The sequence below is a fragment of the Physeter macrocephalus genome, chromosome 21 (assembly GCF_002837175.3).
Source record: "Physeter macrocephalus isolate SW-GA chromosome 21, ASM283717v5, whole genome shotgun sequence".
In the NCBI taxonomy this organism is placed as follows: Eukaryota; Metazoa; Chordata; class Mammalia; order Artiodactyla; family Physeteridae; genus Physeter; species Physeter macrocephalus.
In genome coordinates, this window is record NC_041234.1 from 34750225 (window position 1) to 34771921 (window position 21697).

General features: G+C 51.6%; 1 protein-coding gene across 4 annotated transcripts in view; it reads right to left on the reverse strand.

The window, feature by feature from the left end:
* Nucleotides 1–21697, reverse strand: part of FGD1 (FYVE, RhoGEF and PH domain containing 1) — a 36056-nt gene that overhangs the window by 11290 nt on the left and 3069 nt on the right. For 3 of the 4 annotated variants that reach the window (XM_007117774.3, XM_055081969.1, XM_028482524.2), the window contains 7 exons: nucleotides 7833–8006; nucleotides 7351–7528; nucleotides 6787–7225; nucleotides 5412–5501; nucleotides 4577–4725; nucleotides 3038–3194; nucleotides 2794–2932 (listed from right to left, as the gene is read on the reverse strand). In XM_007117774.3, the coding sequence (XP_007117836.1) occupies nucleotides 2794–2932; nucleotides 3038–3194; nucleotides 4577–4725; nucleotides 5412–5501; nucleotides 6787–7225; nucleotides 7351–7528; nucleotides 7833–8006 (1326 nt within the window). Of the gene's footprint in view, nucleotides 1–2793; nucleotides 2933–3037; nucleotides 3195–4576; nucleotides 4726–5411; nucleotides 5502–6786; nucleotides 7226–7350; nucleotides 7529–7832; nucleotides 8007–10066; nucleotides 10109–21697 lie in introns of those variants that run through there. The other variant, XM_055081970.1, reaches the window with a different exon arrangement.

Sequence of the window (21697 nt, forward strand, 5' to 3'; positions counted from 1 at the left end):
AAGTTCTTTCTGGGGGGTTCATCTTTGGGCTCAATGTGGGGAGCTCAGCTGGCCAAGCTCAAGCTCTGAAGTTCATTCTAGGGACTCAGATAGGGCTGAGATTGGTATAAAACAGGAACCTAAGTTAGGTGAACTCAATCTGGGGGCTGATTTTAGGGGCATTCAGTATGGAGGGCATCAGTCAGGGCATTCAGTAATAAAAACAACTTAACATTTATTGAGTCTTTACCATGTGCCAGGTACTGTGCTAATAGCTTCACCTGGATCATCTCATTTATCCTCAAAACAATTCTATGAGGTAGGTATCATCATCATCTGGAGAGTCATTCTTTTGGGGTCAAGCTAGAAGTCTCAGTCTGAGCGACAGTAAATGGGGGGTAATCTAGGGTGCTTAGTTTGGCAATACCTGTCTATAAAATGGTGGCTAAGGAGATGAGACTGGGAAGCTCTTTTGGGGGAATCTCCCTCTGGGACCTCAGGCCGAGGGCTGTAACTGGGAACCCACTCTCAGCGCCCCGGGTGGGGAGAGCATTTTGGAAACTCAGTCTGGGGATGTTAGTTTGGGGAAACCAGTGTGGGGGATCTATAAGTGGGACCTCAAACTGGGTTCAGCCTGAGGGCTCAGGTTGGAGATGTCAGTCTGTGGGGCTCATCCCAGGTAGTCAGTCTGGAAGGCTTTTTCTAGAGGTTTAGGTTTTATAGTTCATCCTGATACCTCAGTGGGGATTCTCATTCGGGGAAAGGACTAAGGCACTTAGTCTGCAGAGGTCTGTTTGTAGAGTTCAGCTATCAAATTTTCTAGTGTTCTAGCTCTTTCTAGAAGTCCAGGCTTGGTAGCAAAGTGCCCCATCTGGTGGGGTGGAAGGGGCTCAGTTTAGGAAGTGGACAGAGCAGTGGACACAACTGTCTGCTCCCGACCCTTGTGGCTTCCAGGACCCCACATTTTCTTGGTTTTCCTCCTACCTTTAGGGCTATTCCTTCTAAGTCTCCTTTGCTGATTCCACCTCCCTCAGCTTTGTCCTTGGCCCCCTTTTCTTCTCCATTTACACTCAATCCCTTGGTGACTATGGCCAGCCTCATGGCTTTGCATACTATCCCTGTGTTAGTGACATCCAAATCTCTCTCCCTGGGATTCTAGGCTCATCTAACTCCAAATCAAAGTCCTAAACTCATCTCAGGAACCATCACCACCAGCCAAAAATATGCATGCAAGTCATTCTTGACTCTTTCTCCCAAGCCCCACACCCATTCACCCTAGTTCTTTCAGTGCTACTTTCAAATATAATATATTCTGAATCCAACCATTTCTCACTATTTCCACTGCTATCATTCTCATCAAGCCAACCTTTCCCACTTAGATTATTGCAAAAGGCTTCTAACTGGTCTCTCGGCTCCCTTTCTAGCTACTCAAGTGATCCTAATCAAAACCTTGCCACGGCTACCCACTGCACTCAGAATAAAATCCATCTCCTCATCTTGGCCTTCAAAGTCTTGCTCCTGTCTCCAGCCCTATTTCTTGCACCATCCTACCTTCACTGGTCATGCTTAGGTCACACTGGTCCTCTTGTTGGTCCAGAGATATGCAAGCTGCCACCCCCTCCCCCACCACCCCCCTTAGGAACTCTGCATCTGCTGTTGCCTCTGCCTGGAACGTGCTCCTCCCTACTCAGCACGTGGCTCCCTTCTTCTTATTCAGATTTGACTCAAATATCCTCTGTTTTGAGAGGCCACCCAATCTAAAGTTGACCCCCCAGTCACTGTCACATTACCCTCTTATTCTCTGAATCACACATAGCACCTGTCTAATGTTCTCCAGCATATTTATGACTTTTGTCTGCTGTCTATCTCCTTGAGTAGAATACACACTCCCTGAGATCAAGGACCTTGTCTGTCTTGTTCACCTCCATGTCCCCTGTGCCTAGGACAATGCACAGAACACCGAGGTGCTCAGTAAATAGCTGTTATATTAATGAAGGAATGAATGGAAGTAACAGTCTGGGGAGAGAAAGTTGGGGAGACTCTGGGCAGCACTCTTTGGGGTGTGACCCTGAGGAGTGGGTCTCATACTGAAGAAATAAGAATGAAACACTTTTCTAGTGGTTCAATGTGTGAGTACTTGTCTAAGGAGGTGGTATCTCAGCCTAGAGATCCAAATCTGGGAGGCAGAAAATATGGAGTCCAGTCTGAGGTGCTCAGTTCTGGAGAGGTGATTCTGTGAGGTTCTGATCAGACATGGGGGTTCTTTTGGGAGGGTCATTCTGGGTAGTGGCTGGTGGATACGGAGTGAAGCTCTAATGTGGAGGATGGAAAGTCAGGGGCTTGATGAGACAAACCTCTTTCTGGGGAGTTCAGCTGTGGAGATTCAGTAAAGAGGACTTGGCCTGAGAGGGTCAGTCTGAGCTCTTAGCCTGGTGGCTCAGTCCCTGGGGGTTTAGACTCAGTTTCATTTTGGACTTGAGACAACTTCATTTGAGGACAAGTCAAGGGGTCAGCCTTAGGGTCTCAACCTAGGAAACAGATGGCTCCCTTTAGGGGATCTTTCTGGGTATGCCCCTCAAACTCTGGAGTTCCAGTTGGGAACTTCAGACTGGGGGGGACTCCTGAATGTTCTGTCTGGGTGCTCAGGTAGAGATCTCAACCTGGAGGTTCATCCTGGGGTCTCATTCCAGACCCTCAAGGTGGGCCTTTCAGTTTGGCGGTCCTATTCTGAGATCTCAATTAAGTGGCAATGGAAGGCTGATCCTGTGAGTTAAGTCTTGGGGTTGGGGGGCAGGGCCCGTTGTGTGCACTCACTTTGGGCATCCTTGCTGTCCGGGGAGCCATGGGGCAGCTTTAACAGATAGTCCTTGAGAAGCAGCTCATAACGGGGGATGCGCTGCACAGGCTCCAGCATGTGGTGCTGCAAGGTCAGGTTGCCACAGGCTTCCTCCTTCTGTGACAGGCAGAAGCAGGAGGGTTCAGGTCTGGCCAAAGACCCCTGACTGGGTCCCTGCAGACCTGTCCACCCCAGTCAGCTCCATCCAGCTTCACTGCTTACCTGCACCTCATGGATGATCACTTTAAACTGGGTAGAGCGCTCTGTCCAGGTGTTGACCAGCTCCACGGCCCGGTCGAAGTTCTTCACATACTCGCCGTACATCTTGAGGAAGGGTGCCAGCTTCTGCAGGATGTCTCCAATGCGTGGGTAGCGGTCCCTAGGGAGAAACAGGGGCTGATGTGGTCCTGCTGATCCTTGGCCCCCACAATGCCCCCACCCTGTAGGCTGGTCTTATCTCAGTCCTGGAAATCTACCTCTCAGCCAGTCTGCTCCTTTGGAAATGCTGCTTATATTATACACAAAGTAGGCCAAAAGGCTCAGTTTGGCCTGCGACCATGGCCTGGGCTGCCACCCACCCCAACTCTGCCCTGCCTAGAGCACAAGGGATGACATGTCCTGGAATACCCACTCTGACCTTACTGCAAGGGCCACTTCATACACTGATTTTTGATTCTGTGCCCAGCCTTGTGCTGGGTGATTCTGGGGACACAAATGAGTCACACTTAGCTGAGCCCTGAGAGGGTCACTGTCAGGTAGGGGAGGACAAAGTAACCAGGCCTGGTTGCACCCCTCAGGAATCACGGTCTACTGGAGGACACAGAGGACCAAACCTGGTCCCAGCCTTCATTCCCAGCCTGGTCCCAGTCACAGTCTGCTGGGGGAGACACAAGAACCAGCCCTGCTTCAGCCCTCAGGGGTTATAGTAGTTGGGGAGATGTAGGAAGTGACTTCATGCCAGCCGTCTGTGGTCACACAGACACGTTTTATCCTGTGGGTGTGGGGAGCATGGAGATGATTTAATCAGGAAGTGACATGGTCTGACTGTTGTTCAGAAAGACCATTATGGCAGGTGGTATAGATGCTAAAGGATGAATTGGAAGAGGAGAGCTTGGAAGCCAGGAGACTGTCTATGAACCTTGCCCTTCTACCTCAGGACTCAGCTCAGATCTCACCTCCTCCCAGAATCCTTCTTTAACCCCCAGGCTAGTTTTGGTCCCTTTATTCCCACAGCCTCCCATTCTCAGCTCTATCATAGCACTGATAAAAACAAACAAAAACAAACAAAACAACAAAAAAAACACAATAGCTCACATTCATTTAGCACTTATTACATACCAGGTACTGTTTTAAGCTCTCTACATGTATCAATTCATTTAATCCTTAAAGTAACCCTACAAGGTAGGCTATTACTATTTCCTCATTTCACAGCTGAGGAAACTGAAGCAGAGTAATTTAAGAAACTCGCTTAACATCATAAAGCTAGCAAGAGGCAGAACTGGAATTTGACCCCAGCCAATTTGGCTCCTAACCTCATACTCTTTAGAGCTTTGCTATTATTCTGTTGTAATTTTCTGAGTCCTGATCTGTCTTTCATTATAGATTGGGAGGGCCTAGAAAGCAGAGCTTAGGCCTGATTCTTTCTGTGATAGGTGGTGAGGGGAGAGGGCAGGCAGGAACGAACTCTCGTGCACATATCTGGCCTGGGCTCGGCAGGCAAGTGGACAGGAAGGCGGGCAGCCTAGGTCTGGGGCCCCTCACCATTCCTCCATGCGCTTCTCTAGCTCAGGCAGCAGGAACTGCTGGTGGAAGCAATAGATGGAGCAGATGTTAGAGAAGATGCCATGGACGACGTCAGCCGGGAAGGAACTGCGGTTCCGAGCTTCTTCCAGCAGCCGGGCGCAGAACACCTATGGGGCAGGGCAGGAGAGATCAGCCCAGTGGGGCCTGGGGCTTGGCTGGGGAAGGGGCAACTGGCAGGTGAGGGCAGTGTTTGTGGGCAGCTCTGTGGAGTTTTGGGATCAGCACTGATCTTGAGACTGAGGAGTGAGGGAATGGAGTTAGGCTTATAATGTGGGGTTGGATTTCAGGTTGTCAAGGTTAGGATCTGAAGGTAGGCATTGGAACAATGAGAAGTCAGGATCAGGGTCAGGGTCAGAGAGAAGTTTGTAATTAGATCCACTCATTTAACAAATATTTTTGAGTGTCTACTGTGTGCCAGGCAGTGAACAAAGCAGACAAAAATTCCTACGCTTAGGGATTCTAGTGGGTTTGGGGGTCAGGAATAGGTCCAGGGTTAGAATGAGGCTCAGAGTGTGGTTCACAGCCAGGGGTTAATTCAGGATCTGGGTCAGAGTTGCAGTCAGGGCTGGTATACCTACCCACGTTTAGGAATGAGGGTTGATACAAAGATCAAGCTTGGGGTCATGAATCAGAGTTGGCTTCTGGGATAGGATGGGGGTCAAGGTCAGAGGGGAGCCTTACCAAACTCTAGATTCTGGCCCCAATGGTAGGGTTGGGCTCAGGTCCTAGCACTTCCTCCTTGGCACCCACCTACCAGGTCCTGGTGCCCTGGCACCCCTGAGGGACCATTCACCTGATCCAGGAGGTGGAGCCTGGAAACATAGGCTTTCTCAGTTTGCAGGAGCTCATTGGCAATGTGGAACACCTTCTGCTGCACAGTCAACTGGAGAGAGAAGAGGCAACTGCTGGTCCATCATCTTGTACCCTAATCTTCACCAAACCCCCAGAATTCTCAGATAGTGCAAATGCTACTCTAAGCCTAATGCCACCCCGAGATAACCCTACCTCCCATCCCTGAACCCATAAGCCCCACAGGTTCACCCCTAACTCCCCCGTGTTTCGTAAAGGTCACCCCTCAATTCTGATGCCGTGCACTCCTCATTCGGTCACTCATTCACCCAGCCATGTGCTCCCTCTATTCACTCAGCATAGTGTAGTGGTTAAGGTGTGGGCTAGCAAGTCAGACTTGCTGGGTTCAAATCCTAGCTCTGACATTTACTAGCCTGCATAAGTTGTATAAATGCTCTGTATTTAAGTCTCTTCATCTACATATACAGATAATAATAGGACCTAAGTCCATTTGTAATTGAGACAACAAAATGATTTAATATAAATAAAACATATTAGACTACGGATTAAGTACACTATAAATGTTATTTATGCACCCACTCAGTTCACTGTCAGCAAAGGCTTACTGAGTACCTGGGGTGTGAGGAAAACCCAAAAGTATAAAAATGTATAAAACTCATTGCCTGTTGGCCCACTTGCCTGTTCACTGGACACATATTTGCTGAATCCCAGACCTCGGCCCCCACATTTGAGCCGGGTTCTGGTGGAGCAGGTATTCTGGCTGTGACCTAATTAAGTGCAAGGATGCCTTTGGAAGCAGTGTTAGGCTGCTGGGGCACAGAAAGGGATTCCTGCTGCCGAGAGCCTTTGTCCCACAGCCTCAGGTTCCTAGGGGGCTCTAAGCTCTTGTGGCCCTCCAGAGGCCAGCTGTCTGGAAGTCTCTCTGGATGTGAGACTTTCCATTTTACAAATAAGGAAACTGAGGCTGTGGTGGGGCAGCAGAGACTTGCCCAACGTCACATAGCTACTGAATCTGGGGATTTTCCAGTTGGAACAGGACTTTAAAGATCCCCAACCATGATGCCCATCTTCAAGATGGAAAAACTGAGGTCCAGCTAGTGGTTCTTGGATGAGGGTAGAACAATTTTCCTAGTGGGCATGTGGAACTGTGCATGGTCATTTTTGTATTTACAGTGATGGGGGACAGCATACAGGTCTGCTACTGATATTTAGTACCAGGAGACCAGGGAAGCCAAACATTCCAAGTGGAAACAATGCCCTGTTTCAAGAAATACTGAGCTGGGGGAAGAATCAAGTGTAAAAGCCAGGCTCCTGATTTCTCCACACAGTCCTGCCTCTAGGTGAACGTGGGTCAGTACCTCCACAGACTCTTGTCTCTCCATCGGGGGCACTGGGATTTCTCTGTCCTTCTCATCCTCCTCCTCGTCATCCTCTTCCTCCAGGTCACTATCAACCTCCTGGGAGCTCGGTCGGTGGGGGTCGGCCAAAGCAACAGGGACACTGGCCAGGGCAGGGAGCCCGGGGCAGAGGCTGTGGCTGGGGGGCCCATCATCACTGATGAAGCAGGTCTCCTCGCTGTTGGATGGTGAGCTGATGCTGTCAATACCGCTGTCCCGATTGGGCACCTTCTCGCCGTCCCGGGGCCCAGGAGCCAGCAGGAACAGGCAGCGGGAGGCCTCGCCCTCGGGGAGCTGGGGCACTGGTGGCTGCAGGGGTGGCTGTGGCAACATGGCTGGCTCTGCGGGACCTGGGCTGGGGCCAGGGGCTGGCCTATCCGAGGCGACAATCACAGGCTCTCTGAGGTGGGTGGTGGACACACATGAAGGCAGGGTATGAGCTTGACTGAGAGGCCTGTCTTACAACTGTCCTTTCTATCCCAGGCCCACCCTACCCCCACAGGGTCCCCCGGGGACCAGACTCACCTTTCAAATTTCTCAATCAGTGAGGATACTGCTGCAGAACTGAGGCTGGCCTCTGCCCTGGAGGCCAGGCCCTTGGCTACTCGGGGGTCTGCAGGCAGTGGGCGTGATGGTGGTGGTGGGATGGGCTCAGGTGGTGGGGGCATCCGGGGCATCTGCAGGTAGCTGGGCTTTGGGGGGACTAGAGAGATGGATGGGAAAAAGAGGGGAGATCCCAATGGGCTGAGTTTGGAGTTGGCTGTCATAGCCAGACCACAGGCCCCTCCACAAACCCCCAGTCTGTACCTTTGCCTGAGGCAGGCACAGAGCAGGCCTGAGGTGAGATGCCAGTATGCACATGTTAGCCCCAGGTCACAGCCCTTTGCCCCTAGACCACAGTGCTTCCTGTCCTTCTAACAAGCCCTCTCCTCTCCCACTGGCCAACCTTTCCCCTTCTCTGTCCCCTCTCATGGGCCATTCCTCTGCTCCTCTCTGGACCCACTTACCCTGTGGCTTTGGGCCCGGTGCCCGCTTCAGTGGTGAAGGACGCTGGCTGGGGGTTTCAGTGGGGGGGCCTGGGTCTGAGCGAAGTCGCTGGGGACCTTCTGGATGAGGCTCAAGGCTCTGGCCAGGGTCAAGGGACAAACTTTTAACCAGGATACGGTTTCCCTGGTGCAGCCCTGCAGAAAGGGAGAAACTGGGTGTGAAGCAACTGATTACCCCAAAGGAGACTGGGAAGTTGTACGTCTTAGCAGGTACCTGTGGTATCGGGTTTTCCTGAGCCCCTTTCCTGGCCACACTGCCTTTCTGGGAAGCCTTTACCCCAGCCGTCAGATGGGGAGCCAGGCCCAGGGTTGTGGCTGGCTGTTTTCAGTAACAGACCAGAGTTCTTTGTGATTAGTACACTGATTTCTTGTATGTCAGCAGGTATTATTATTAAGGAGTTTAACCAGGCTGGGGGGAGCACGAGCAGCCTATGGTTTGTGTACATGCTTTGCACTCTTGTTTATTTAGCCACAGTGAGATGTTGAGCCTAAACCATTCTTCACCTTTTTTCTTAAGGTCCTGAGGATCTCTGGACTTCCTTTTCTATGGTTTTATATAGCTGAAAATGATGAAATTATATTTCATGAACAAAAGTTTTGCTTCTTAAAATGCCAGCTTCTCACTAATCTGTACTATCCTCTATTTCCACACCTACACACACAAACACACAGCCAGCACCCAGAGTTCAGGTCACAGGAACAGCTTTAAACAGGCAAAAAAATTCAGAAAAGGGAGGCCTTTTTGCACTGTCCCTCTTCTTTCACTGTGGGCTCCCTACCTACCTTTGTCTTTGGGCCTGGGGGAGATGATGGTCACACTGGGGAGAGAAGATTCAGTCTGGGAGGTGTGAGGGACACCCCTCCCACCAAGGGATGGCATGTCCTAAGGGAAGGAGTGTGGCCTGGATGGGCAGGGAGCTGTGGTGGGTCTCAGATGATAGAGAAGAAGGGGAGGGGGAAGAGTAGAGAGGGCAAGCCCTGGATGGCAGTCTGAGGAGCTGGGTGACCATCCTGTGGGCAGAAGGGAGCCATGAAAAGCTGTTGTAGGGAAGGATGCAGGCAAACAGGTGTGAGGACGAGAGGGTGAGTGGCAGCCAAGAGCGCCCAGAGCTCCCACCCACATATGGTGCCAGTTTTGCTGTGCCACAGCCACGTGGCCTCTCACAGCCACAGAGCGTCTGTTAACCTGTGTCACACAGTGTCATACATGACCAGTCACAAGTGGGTCCACTCAGTCACAGAGACACATGGGGTTATTTACACTGTTTCACTTAACTTTGGGGCTGCACAAAGTCAAACATCCAATCACGTGCCATCACGCTTCTGAAAGCCTGGTCACACATAGTCACAAAGACCCACAGTCACAACTTCACATATTATCACACAGCCTCACGGTATCACATGCACCGGCAAACGTGGCCATGCACAGTCACAAAGATGCAAGTCACACAGTGGCAAATCTACAATTTCACACACAGCCTCATACAACAATCACCCAACCACTTACCATCATATACCCACTTACATACTCTTCAAATATGGTTCCACTGAGTCACAAAGATATACAGTGCCATTTATGCTGTACCTCACAATTGCAGGGCCACAGGGTGTCATAAACACCAGGATATGGTGTTGCAGGTTCACATACCTGCGAACGGTTCACACAGTGACAAGACTATAGCCACACAGGGTCATTATACCATGTCAGACACAACCATGCACAGTGGCAAAACAACACAAAGTCACATGCCACCATGTACCCACCCAGAAACACAGACACACAATCACAGACACATAGCATAATTTACTATGTCATACTCATGAAACAAACATGTCCATGGAGTCCCTGGGTCTTAGGGGCTCAGGTATACACACCCACATGACACTTGCCTCGTGGTCTAAATAATCATGGTTTCACATGCGGCCTCTGTTGCAAAAACATGCAGCTACAACACAAAGATACCCTACCGGGTCACAGGCAGAAAGAGCAGCAGGGAATTTTAGCTCTCCCAGTCCTGGAGGGAAGGGAGTAGCCCAACCCACAGGGTTCCAGCAGCTTCCCAGGGTCTCTGACTCCCTCCAGGCCACAATCTAGTCGCAAAGGCCCCAGGGGCCTCAGGCCATGGTCCCCTCCCAGCCCTGAAGGAACAAGGTGCCCCAGGCCACAGGCTGAGGCCCCCACCCCCATTCTGTACCTGGCTTTGGGTGCAGTTTCCTTACTTCCTTTCCCACCTGAGCAGGCAGGGCCCTGGCTAGGAGGGAGAAGGTGCTCCTCTCAGCTCAGCTGGGCTGCTTACCCTGCCCTGCTCAGCACATCCTGGCCTGGTCCTGCCCTGCCCTCCCCCTGGGCTTGGGGTTGAGGGGGATGAATCACCTGGAGGGCGGCACATGCAGAGACATAGTTCGAGAGACAATATGGCTAGAGAAAGTGAGAGACACAGAGAACTGCTGAAAGGACCAGAGATGCAGAGAGCAAAGCCAGGCACCCCACCGTGCAGAGACCCCCCCCTCAGAGTTACACACATAGATGCCAGGGTCCCAGGTGCCCATTGTCTGCCTCCTTGGGCCTGGAGGCACCCACCTGGCCCTGTCTCCACACCTCAAAGCAGGCAGGCCTCCCTGGGCAAGCCCTCCCACCCAGTCAGTACAGGGCAGTGGGGCCCCTAGTTGGGGCCTCTCCCTCTCTCCACTGCTTGTCCCAGGGATAGGGTGACCATGCCATCCTCTGTGGCCTTGCTCTGGCCCACTCTCTGCTCCCTCCTCACCCACCTCACCTGGGAGCGCACAGATGGGCCTGCCCCTCCTTTCTCTCTGCCTCCTTGCAGGCAGCCATGCAGAATGGGATTCAAATATTCGGGGACACCCTGGATTCCCAGGTGAGAGGGGCAGGGACTGTCAGCCCAGTTTCTAATGAAGAGATGAAGGCAGTGAGAGGGGCAGTGACTTGCCCGAGGTCACACAGCAAGTCAGTGACAGACTTGTAGCAGACTGATCTGAGACTGGACTTCTTAACCCTGCTCTCCAAGAGGAAGCTCGGAAAGAGGGAAATCTAGAGGGGCAGAGGGGCGCATCAGTGCTTCCGAAAGTCATGAGCTAGTGTGGCTAGTAAGAGCAACACCCCCAAGCCTGCCCACAGATTATGACAACAGGGCTTCAGTTCAGGAGCCTAGGCCTGGCCAAGAACCAGGCAGGGCTCCACTGAGGAAAGAAGATTCAAGATCCATCTCTCTCCTATTGCAATGCTCCCCCTCCCTGTCCCTCTGCCTACATTTCCCTGTTTCCTCCTACGTTTCCCCTTAGTGGCCCCCTTGGCCCCAGGTCTTGCTCCCTTCAGTGGCTAGATGGACCTCCAGCTCAGGTCATGCCACTTATCTGCGCAAGAACCTTCCATGACTCCCCATTGCCCATGGGGAAAAGAGAAGCTTCCCAGCTAGTTCTCTATGGCCCCTCAAGACCCTGCTGAACTCCCTGGCTTCCCTCAGCTTAGTTTAGTCACCCCAATACTTCTGAGCTCTGCTCTGAGCCTGGTAGATTCTGTGCTGAGGGAGTTGAAAATCCTATCTCTGCCCTCAGGGAGCTCCGAAGGGAGGTCCTTCCCCTCCCCTAGATATCACAGCCCTTCCCACTTCCCCATCCCATCCCCACCCCCCTTAAGTCCTGCATTGATTTTCTCCAGTCCATTCTTTTACATTTAATTTAAATTTTGGCCAAGCTGCTCTGCATGTGGGATCTTAGTTCCCCGACCAGGGATGGAACCTGTGCCCCCGGCAGTGGAAGTGTGGAGTCTTAACCACTGGACCACCAGGAAAGTCCTCCAGTCCATTTTTTATGGTTGATAATCCACAACATTCTCTCTTACACATGCATGCACATCCACACTCACACCCACACACCTGACAAGGTCTTCCACCAGCACTGCCCCCTTGACCACTGGCATTAGAACAGAGGCCACAAAGGGCATCCCCATCCGCCGCCACGAAAGTCACACCACCAAATGCTTCCAATGCAGGGGGCACGGGTTCAATCTCTGGTGTGCGGGGGGAGGTGGAGAAAACCACAAAGACCTGGTGAGAACCACAAAGCTGCTCACATGTCCACATGCAACACGCTTGGCACAGGGTGTGCCTACACAGCCATACTCAGGCGTCTCTTGTCACTGATGGGAAACACGCCCTGGGCACCCCAGGATGCCTGGGTGTGGCCCTGGCTCTGCTGTGGGTGTGGGGTGCGCCCTCCCACAGGCCCCTCAGCAGGCCGAAGGGCAATCTTGATCCTGACCCTGAGGGAGCTCCCAATCTCAAAGACAAGAAACTCTCATTCAGGAAAAGCTAAGTGCGGCTCAGGAAGTGCAAGGGGGTCAGCCTGTCGGGACTGGGGAAGCTCAGGGGAGGGACAGGCCAGGGACAGGATGGCCAGATAAAATACAGGATGCTCAGTTATGTTTGACTTTCAGATAAGCAATGAATAATTTCTTAGTATAAGCATGCCTCATGCATACTAAAAATGTATTATGCTATACTAAAATTTTTTTGTTGTTCATCTGAAATTAAAATTTAACTGTACTTTTTTGGGGGTGAACTCCAGAAGCCCTAGTCAAGAAGGGATTCTAGTGAATGAGGTGGAGCCAGGCCTCCGAGGTGGCACCAGGCAAGCTGTGGGCTCTACCCAATTTCCCTGCAATGGGCACCTTAATGCTTATGACAGTGACATTATTTCAGGGATTACCTTGAATCTGGTCTTATTTATTAAAAAACAAAGTCAATAATTAAAAACCTATGGTACTTGAGCATTCCAAAGAAGGGTGGCATGATCACACTTGCTGACCAGATTGCATGGGTTAAGGTGTTGTGAAGCCTTCCTTCACTAGGAACATCTGGCTCAGGAGTAACACAGACCTCAGTTAAATCCCAACACCCTCACTTACTAGCTGTGTGACCCTGGGCAAGCCTCTCCATCTATCTGAGCCTCAGTTTCCTTGTGTGGAAAACAGGATAATAATCACAGCTCCCTGGTTTTGAGGAGTCCATGAGACAAAGAAGGGAAAGAGCATAGTGCTCCCGCACCGACAGAGCAATGTGGCTTGAACTTGAAAGCCAACAGAACCGCACATCCACAAAGACACAGAACTATGCACACAGATACATAAACCCACAGACCACAGGCTGCAACCCAACACAAAGCTATCAACACACTGAGAAACATGTGCAAACCCAGCCAGAGATGGACACAGAATCCAGCCCCACTCTCCTTGGCAGCTTCTCAAATCAGGGCGGGATTCCTACTAGAGGCGGAATGGCAGAGAAAAGACAATGGTACCCCATCCCCCATTCAAATTCAGTTCAAATATAGAAACCAAACAAAACTATAAGTGTCAAGAAGTATAACAGAGTTTGGAATTTTCCCATGACAACTTACTGTTAGTGAAATAGCAAACTCATTCCAAAAATTGTTTCTGGTAGCTTCATGCCCCTGCTTGGCAGATGCCCTGAGCATGTACTTCTGGGCTTACTGGCAGAGTAGGTCTACCGTCTACCTGAGTTTGAGGACAATGACTTTACCACTGGAACTGGACCCTTACCTCTTTCCGGGAATTTCAGCTCCCAGCTCTCCCCATCCCTGGCCAGCAGCACCCCCTCTCCCTTCTCCCAGCTTTAGCCTTGGCTTAATCTCAAGACAGCTAATAGGACCCCAGACTGGACCTCAGCCACTAATGCCTGGTGACGTGGGGAATCGCTTCACAACTCTGGACCCCGATTTCCCCCATCTGCAAAATGGGGAGAATATGTGTGTGCTTCTCATTGTGAGGAACTGGTGAGATGTTATTGTGGGCAGAAGCCAGCCCTAGCACTCAGGCCTCCTGACCCCCAGTGCATGGTTCTCCCAGCAGCCCTTAGCTTCCAGGCTGAGAGGTAGGCCCCTGGGACAGTTGAATTCCTGGGGGTGGGGTGGGGTGGGGAAAGGGAGCAGAGGGAGTCGAGAAGAAAGAACAGCAAATAAGAAAGTGTCCTTTGGGCAGCCAGCTACGTCGGGGGGCGGGGGGGAAGGGGAGTCCCTTAGCTTGAGAAAAAAGCAGAGGATAAAGGTGGAGTAGCTGCCCCACCTCTTCCCACCTGCCCCTTGAATGTGAGGTCCAGCCCAGCTGCCCTACTCCACCTTTGCAGCCAAACTTGCTTGGCCTGGCAGATGTTCTTTCTGAATATTTAAACACAAAGCTCTGTCAAGTATGAGAAGTGCAGGGGGAGCTGTCTATAGGAACCCTGTGGCTAGCCCGAAGATCCCTTCCTTGAAGTGGACTGGTCTTGTGAACATAAGTACTCTGCAGAAAAATGGAGGCACCTTTTGCAGAGTGAAGGCATTTTTGGAAAGTGGGAGCCATTCTCGCAAGTAAGGAGCTTCCTAGAATGTTCCCTCTTGAAAACTGGAGAAACTTTCTGTAAAATGAAGGTCTTTTTGATAAAAAGAAGGCTCCTTCTGCAAAGGGAAGAAGTTTCTGCAATATGGAGGCGCTTTCTTCAAAGTGGAGGGACATTCTGTAAAGTGAGGAGAGTTCTATAAAGACCCTTTTGTAAAATGGATGATGTCTGTAAATGAAGGACTCTGACAAAATACAAGACTGTTCTGTAAAATGGAGGAACTCTTGTAAAATGAGGCTCCTCTGTAAGTGAAGAACGTTTTTGTGAAGTGTGGACCCTTGTGTAAAGTGAGGACCTTTTTGTAAAATGGGACAATACAATGCAATTAGGGGATGGTGAAGACGGGGGTAAACTGGAGAGCACATGCCTCACTTAAAGTAGGGATGGCAGCTTCTCCCCTCTATCTAATTGTCACCTTGCAGTAATGGGGGCCCTGCATTTTCAGGTCTTCCAATATTTCAAGAGAATCAGAAATCCAGGTTTTATGTGAAATCCCCTAATTTTAAAAACAGTGAGTAGGCCAAATGAAACTTGTGAGTCAAATTAAACTTGTGGGCCACCAGTTTGCAATACCTGAGTTAGATGGTCCTTAAGGTCACTTCCACCTCTGCCATTTACCTCCTGCTCTATCTGATGTGCTCTGGCCCTAGGGCAGCAGCTTTGGAGTCCCTCCTCTACCCCCTGGAAGGACCCAGTCTCTTCTGGGCCTGAGCACCCTCAGGGAGCTGGCTCATGCAATAATTGTCAGCAGTTCCCTGAACTGGAATCTGCCTTTCGTTCTGTCTGGCCTTCTGCTTTGTGCAGGATGCCTGGTGAAAAAAGCAGGAGACTGCAAGAACTTTTAGAACTCTCTGGAACTCAAGGTGTTCAGTTTTTTGTGGAGGATATAAGGTATGAGGTGTCAACTGTTTGTTGAGCTCCTACTCTGCACCAGGCATTTTGTTGGTGCTTTCCTGCAGGGCATCCTCCTAATAACCCTGTATGCTATTAGCTCCATTTTACAGATGAGGAAACGGAGGCACAGAGAAACAAAATAACTTGCCTGAGGATACACGGCTAGAAGTGGTTGAACTGAGACTGGATCCCAAGTGTGTCTGTGTCCAGAGTCACAGAGCACATCCTCAGTCAATGTTTGCTGAATTGCGAAAGAAATCACATTGGGGGCGGTGGGGGGGAGGTCAGAGAACTTTCTAAAGGAAATGGTTTTTGAGTTTGGCCATCCAGGTTGTGTTTTTTCAGGTGTAGATAGACTGGGCACAGTCCTGCAGGCAAGGGAAGAAAAGTGAGCAAAGGTGTTGATACTAGGGGTGGGGAGGTGAAGAGTGTGTTTGAAGGGCACAGTGACCAGAGTCTTGGGTTTGTAAGAACAGGAAGAAGGGGCAGAAAAAGCCAAAAGACAGGCAGGCACCCTCCTTCTCCATCAACCACTACCACCAAGATACAGACCCATAGGGGCCATGCAGAGGCAGGCACTGGCACAGAAACACACACACACACAGAGTCTACATACAGAGACCCACACGCAGAAACATCTGGAAATGCCCCAGGGGCTTAGAGCCAAGGTGTCATAACACAGGAACACATAACATATACAGAACCAAAGACACACATAGACACACATGGATATATAATGACACACACTCAAACATACACATGGATATACAGAAACAAGAACATTAAGATATACACAAAACAGACCCATGGGGACAAAGACAGCGAGGCAGCCAGGCACATGTGCACGCATGCGCACGTACACACACACACACACACACACACACACACACACACACACACACACACACACACACACACACACACACACACCCCCACAGCCACATGGGAGCACAGACAGCCCATCTCTCTTCCAGTTGCTTGATTGCTGTGAGGGCCTGGCCACCTCCTCCCAGCATCTCTGGACCTGAGGCCAGAGAAGGCTGGGGGTGGTAGCTCCACCCCCAGGGAGGGGCTGGGGACTTCAGAGGACAGGAAGGGAAGGGAGTGGAGCTGCAGCTGGGAGCACTGGGGGCAGTAATTACCCAGTGCTGGGGCTGCCACGCTGGCTGTGATTTCCCTCCCCTTGAGGACAAAGCCGCTAGGGGATGGCCCCTCTGACCCCTGCTGTGTGTGACCCCAGAGCCCCCAACACCCACCCATCCCCCCTCCCCCCTTCCCCCCCACCAAGGCCTGGTCAAAACTGAGAGTTGGCAACATAGAAAGATCATGACGGAAAAGGACCGAGAGAGACTGGGACAAAAACAAGGAGGAAGAAGACAGGAAAACTACAGAGACCCAGAAAATCGGACAGCTAGAGAGGGAGACAGGAAAAAATGGGCGGGGGCGAGTCAGAAGGGAGACAGAGACAGTGAGGGATGCAGGCCCAAAGAGGCAAAGGGGACAAAAAGAGCAGACCAGGGCCACTTGTTGAACATGGCTAAAATGTGCCACGCCGAGTGCTCTGCTCTACCTGTGGCATTTAATCCTAACAACCCTAGGAGGTGGGGATGCTAACCCCATTTTGTAGATGAGAAAACCGAGGCTCAGAGGGGTGAGGTGATTCGCTCAGGATCACGTGAAACTAGAAAGTGGCCGAGCTGGGTCTGGGGGGCTCTCACCACTGCCTGCCCCTGACAGGGACATGGGGCCCAAACAGAGATTCCTGAAGGAATTCTCTAGAGACAGAAGCTGTCAGAGAGATCTGGAGACTTGGAGCCCCTAAGAGATGCAGAGTGAAAGAGCCCAGCACCTTCCCTGCCCCCTCCCCTGCGCTCCCGGTGGGGGAGGGGGCCCACAGCTACACCTGGAATGCATTAGGCTGGGAGGCCCCGCCTGGGGAGCAGGGAAGAAGCTGGAGGGGGTGCAGAGAAGGTGAAGGTGAAGTTGAAGGCAGCGGCGTGGGCGGCGGCGAGGGCCTAGCAGGCCCAGGCAGAAGGGCTTCTATGCCAGCTTGAGCTCCTTGGGGCCAGCGCTGCCAGTCCTGCCTTTCCCGCTTTCTACAGGCGCCTTCCCTCCCTGACTTAACCCCTTCTCTGCATGGGCCACGGGGAGGTGCTGCGGAGGGCTGAAAGCCTTCAGTTCCCTCTCTGGGCCTCAGCCACACACCTGTGCCCCTCACCCTCCTGTCCTTAGTCTGCGGCCCAGATGGACACAATTGACGCCTACTAGGCACTGCCCCTTTTTCAGGCTCCTCAGACTCAGTGCATCTTAAAACCCAGCTCTATCCCCTTTTTCAGGCTCCTCAGACTCAGTGCATCTTAAAACCCAGCTCTATCCCAGCCCCTAGTGGCTCTTCCTCCTGTTTCCCCTCCCCAGGAATGGCACCTCCAGCCACCCAGCTCCCTAAGCCAGAGGCTGGGCTTTCTCCACGACTCCCCCTGTTCCCTTAACTCACACGTCCAGCCAGACCCCAAGTCCTACAGACTCAACTTCTTAGGAGGGCAGGAATCCATAGACTATTTTTCCCACTCCAGCCTCCTAACTGGTCTCCCTCCCATCCTCAGGGCCCTCTACAAGGTATTCTCCACACCACAACCAGGTTATGAAAACACAATCCCCTTCAATTTCTGTAGCCCGGTGAAGGGCCTCCGGGGTGAACTCCAAACTCCTGAGCACAGGGACAAGTAAGGCCCAGCTTGAAAACACTTCCCCACCCCCACCCCCACCCTCCAGCCACAAAGGCCTCTTGTCTGTTCCTCGAAAGTGTTCTCCTCTGCCTGGGGCTTTGGCACATGTCATTCTCATGGGCCTGAACAGCTTTTCTGCTTCTCCTTACCTCTGGACTATTTATCCGTTGGATCTCAGCTCAGGTGTCCTCTTTTCCCTGCCTGCCCCCTCCTCATCTGTTCCTTCAGCATCTGTGCTTGGAATTACCTGTCATGTATGTCTTCCCTGCTAAAAAGGAGCTTCACGAGGACAGGGACTGAGCCTGCCTTTTGTTGCCCACCCAGCAATTCACACAGGGCCAAGCACAAAGTAGGTACTCAATAAACATTTGTTAAATGAAGAAATGTCCTCCTCCTTCCCCTCTTTTACTCTCCCTTATCTGCTCACCAAATACTTATGGATGCCCTACTCTATGCCAGACAAATGCGATGAACAGGTCCTTGATGTTACAAATGGGGAAACGAAGGCCTTGAGGTGGGAGGGGAAGCCTGAGGGCACAGTGAACCAAGGGCAGAGTCAGGAGTGCAGAGGTGCCTTCTGCTATTGCCCTCATCCTTGTCTCCAGCACTCTGTGTTTTGAGGTACCTTTTGGAAGTGTGATGCCTTCCAGGTCCAAGGAACTGGGTACTGGAGTCTGGAGAGGCTGGACTCACTGCTCCAAGGATGTCTGCTCTCTCCAGATGAGGGCACTTAACACTTCCGGGCTGGGCAACAGCAGAGTGCACTTCCTGTCCTCATTCCAGACAGGTCCTAGCCCCACCCAGCCAGTGTCTGGCCAGCTCCACATCTGCCTACGGCATTTAGCTAACTGGTCCCCAGAACGCCATGGTTGGCATCTGTCTGGGGCACTGGTAGCTGCCGCTCACCCTTGAAGAAGCAAGTAGCCCCACCCAGGCTGTCCCCTAGGGGCAGAGGCACGTGAAAGCGCCGAGGAATGGGGGTGCCAAGCATCTGCAACTGGAAACTTCAATTCTTTTAGTCCTGTCTGGAGAAGTCCTTTTTGCAGCTACCCAGTCTTTACACTTTGTTGTGTTTGTTTGGGAGGCCCCAGCTGACTAGAAACCAAATCTGGGTCTTTTCCCAGACACTCCCCTGGAATCTCAAACTGCTGCTCTCCAAAAATCACCAGCAGAGCCCACCACCCCCTCCTGTCATGAGTCCCCTCTTCTCCTTTCCATGAGCAACCTCCCTCTATGGCCTCTCAGGATGCCCTCAACAGGGAAAACACGGAAGGAGCCACAGGAATTTACTTCACCAATGTTTGATTTGCTTTTCAGGAGTACTCCCTCCGTTCTTTGTAGCAGCCACTACCCTGGGTATATGTGCAATGGGTCTCAGCTTTATGCAAATATACTTTAAAAACTGCTCCTCCCCCCACACCACCCCCAAATGACATTTCTAAGGCAAAGTTTGGGTGACTCTGCTGACCTCACTATCTATGTCTTCAAGGATGGGACTGGGGCTTCCCTGGTGGTGCAGTGGTTAAGAATCCACCTGCCAATGCAAGGGACACGGGTTCGAGCCCTGGCCCAGGAAGATCCCACATGCCGCAGAGCAACTGAGCCCGTGAGCCACAACTACTGAGCGTGCGCTCTAGAGCCCGCGAGCCACAACTACTGAGCCGGCGAGCCACAATTACTGAAGCCCATGCGCCCTAGAGCCTGTGCTCTGCAACAAGAGAAGACAGAGCAACAAGAAGCCCACGCACCACAACGAAGAAGAGCCCCGGCTCGCCACCCAGATGTCCCCCCAGGCCTCTCAAATGCAACAGGTTTCAAACGTACATCAGTATCTCCCCCCAAACCTGCTCCTTCTCTTGCAAGTAGGTGGCCCCACCAGCATCCACCAGGTCACCGTAGTTGGTTTCAGAAAACAACCCAGACTCATCCTGGACTTTTCCTTCTTCCTCGGCCTCTACATCCAAGACACCACCAAGATCTGTCCATGTTAGCACCAAAATATCTCTCAGATCTTACCTTCCTCACCTGCCATCACTCTAACCCAAGCTACTATCACCTCTTGCTGGGATGATTGCGACCCCTACCTGCCGGTCTCTGACTCCACTCTTGTGCCCCTACCATCCACTCTCCACATACAGCCGTGGGGATTTCTCAAACACGCATATCTGAGCACATCATTCCCCTTCAAAGGTTCCCCTTTGCCCTCAGGATAAAGTCCCTTCTCCAGCCTTATTTATCTCTCTACTTCTCCCAATACCAGCCCCTGTCCGAGGATGCCTCATGTCTCAGTGCCTTTGCTCCCACTGAACTTCCTACCTGAACTGCTCTCTATGTTCCTCCTAGCTCTGCAAACCTTGCTGGCACCCCTCTAGAGCCCTTCCTTTGGGCCAGGCCCTGTGCTGGGTGCTACTGATGCCAGCGTTTCCTCTGCCTAGAGTCCCAGAACTGAAACTGCCTTCCAGCTTAAATTGCCAAATGGCAGCCATACATGAGAGCTAGGCATAAAGGGTAAACTGAGGCTGCCAGTGTTTGTGCGTATGTGGGTGAGAGGTTGACTCACCCCTTTAGCTTAGATCCCATGCCTCCCTTCAGGGTTTGGGAGTTATGGTGGGAGGCCCACACAAGGCCCTGGGGAGAGGGCCTCAGAGTGGAGGCTGATGTGGTATCCTAATGATGCTGACTCACTGTAGGACCGCAGCTAAACTGCCTCTTAAGAGTCTCCACTGTCCCAGCTCAAGGATGGTTCCCACTCTAGGCTATACATCAGAATCACCTGAGGAGCTTTCAAAATAGATTCCCGGGTTGCAACCCTAAGATCCTGGAGCTTTGAGGTAGAGTCTGGGAATCACATTTATTTTTTCAAAGTCAACAAGGGGGATTCTGATGTTCATCCAGTATAGGAAACCCAGGACCAGACGGTGACTAGGGGCATTTCCAGCTCCAATTCTAACTCTCATAGTGTCAGATGATGGCCCAGGCTCCAAATCAGAAGGAGCCAGCCCCTCTTGTTGCCCCCCTCAACAGGCTGAGTCCTTCCACTACCCATGAAAAGGCTTTAACAGCAGGTGCAACTCCTTTGACTGAGCTAGGGTCAAGTCTCAAGCTATCCCCCAATCAGCATCTGGAAAGATATTCCCAAAGCTGAGGAAGAGGGCAGGGCTCGCCCCAAATCTCTATGAGCAAACCTACACTTGGGAACTCCTTTCTGACTCTCTCAAAGCCCTCTCTGGTATCTCAGAGAAGTTTAGTTATCTCAGTAACCCAATAAGGCCTTAGGTTTTATCAAACCGGGAAATGGGCATAAAAACAATCAACCAACCCCTCACTAGGAATCAGGGTAACTAAAAGAGAAAGCACTTTGAAGCAATTCAAAGCTTTCACATGGATAAGATATATTATTTTAAAAAGCATCCCCCCCACCAGGATGGGGATGGGCCACTGCCCCTAAGGATGGTGATTCTATAAAGGCCTCAGCTGTCTGAGGGAGGAAGCGGGGAGGCACACGGAAATCTTAACATGTGGACTAAAATGTTTCAACCCTTTAATTCTCTCTCTCTCTCTCTCTCTCTCTCACACACACACACACACACACACACACACACACACACACACACACACACACACACACACACCCTACAACTACCAACCCTGCTCTCTTTGGGCCAATTATAGGCAAGTCCTGTGGAGAGAGAAGCAAGTCACTTGTGCCTACCCCTGGGCTGGCACACACCCACACTAAACCACACACACACACACACACACACACACACACACACACACACACACACACACA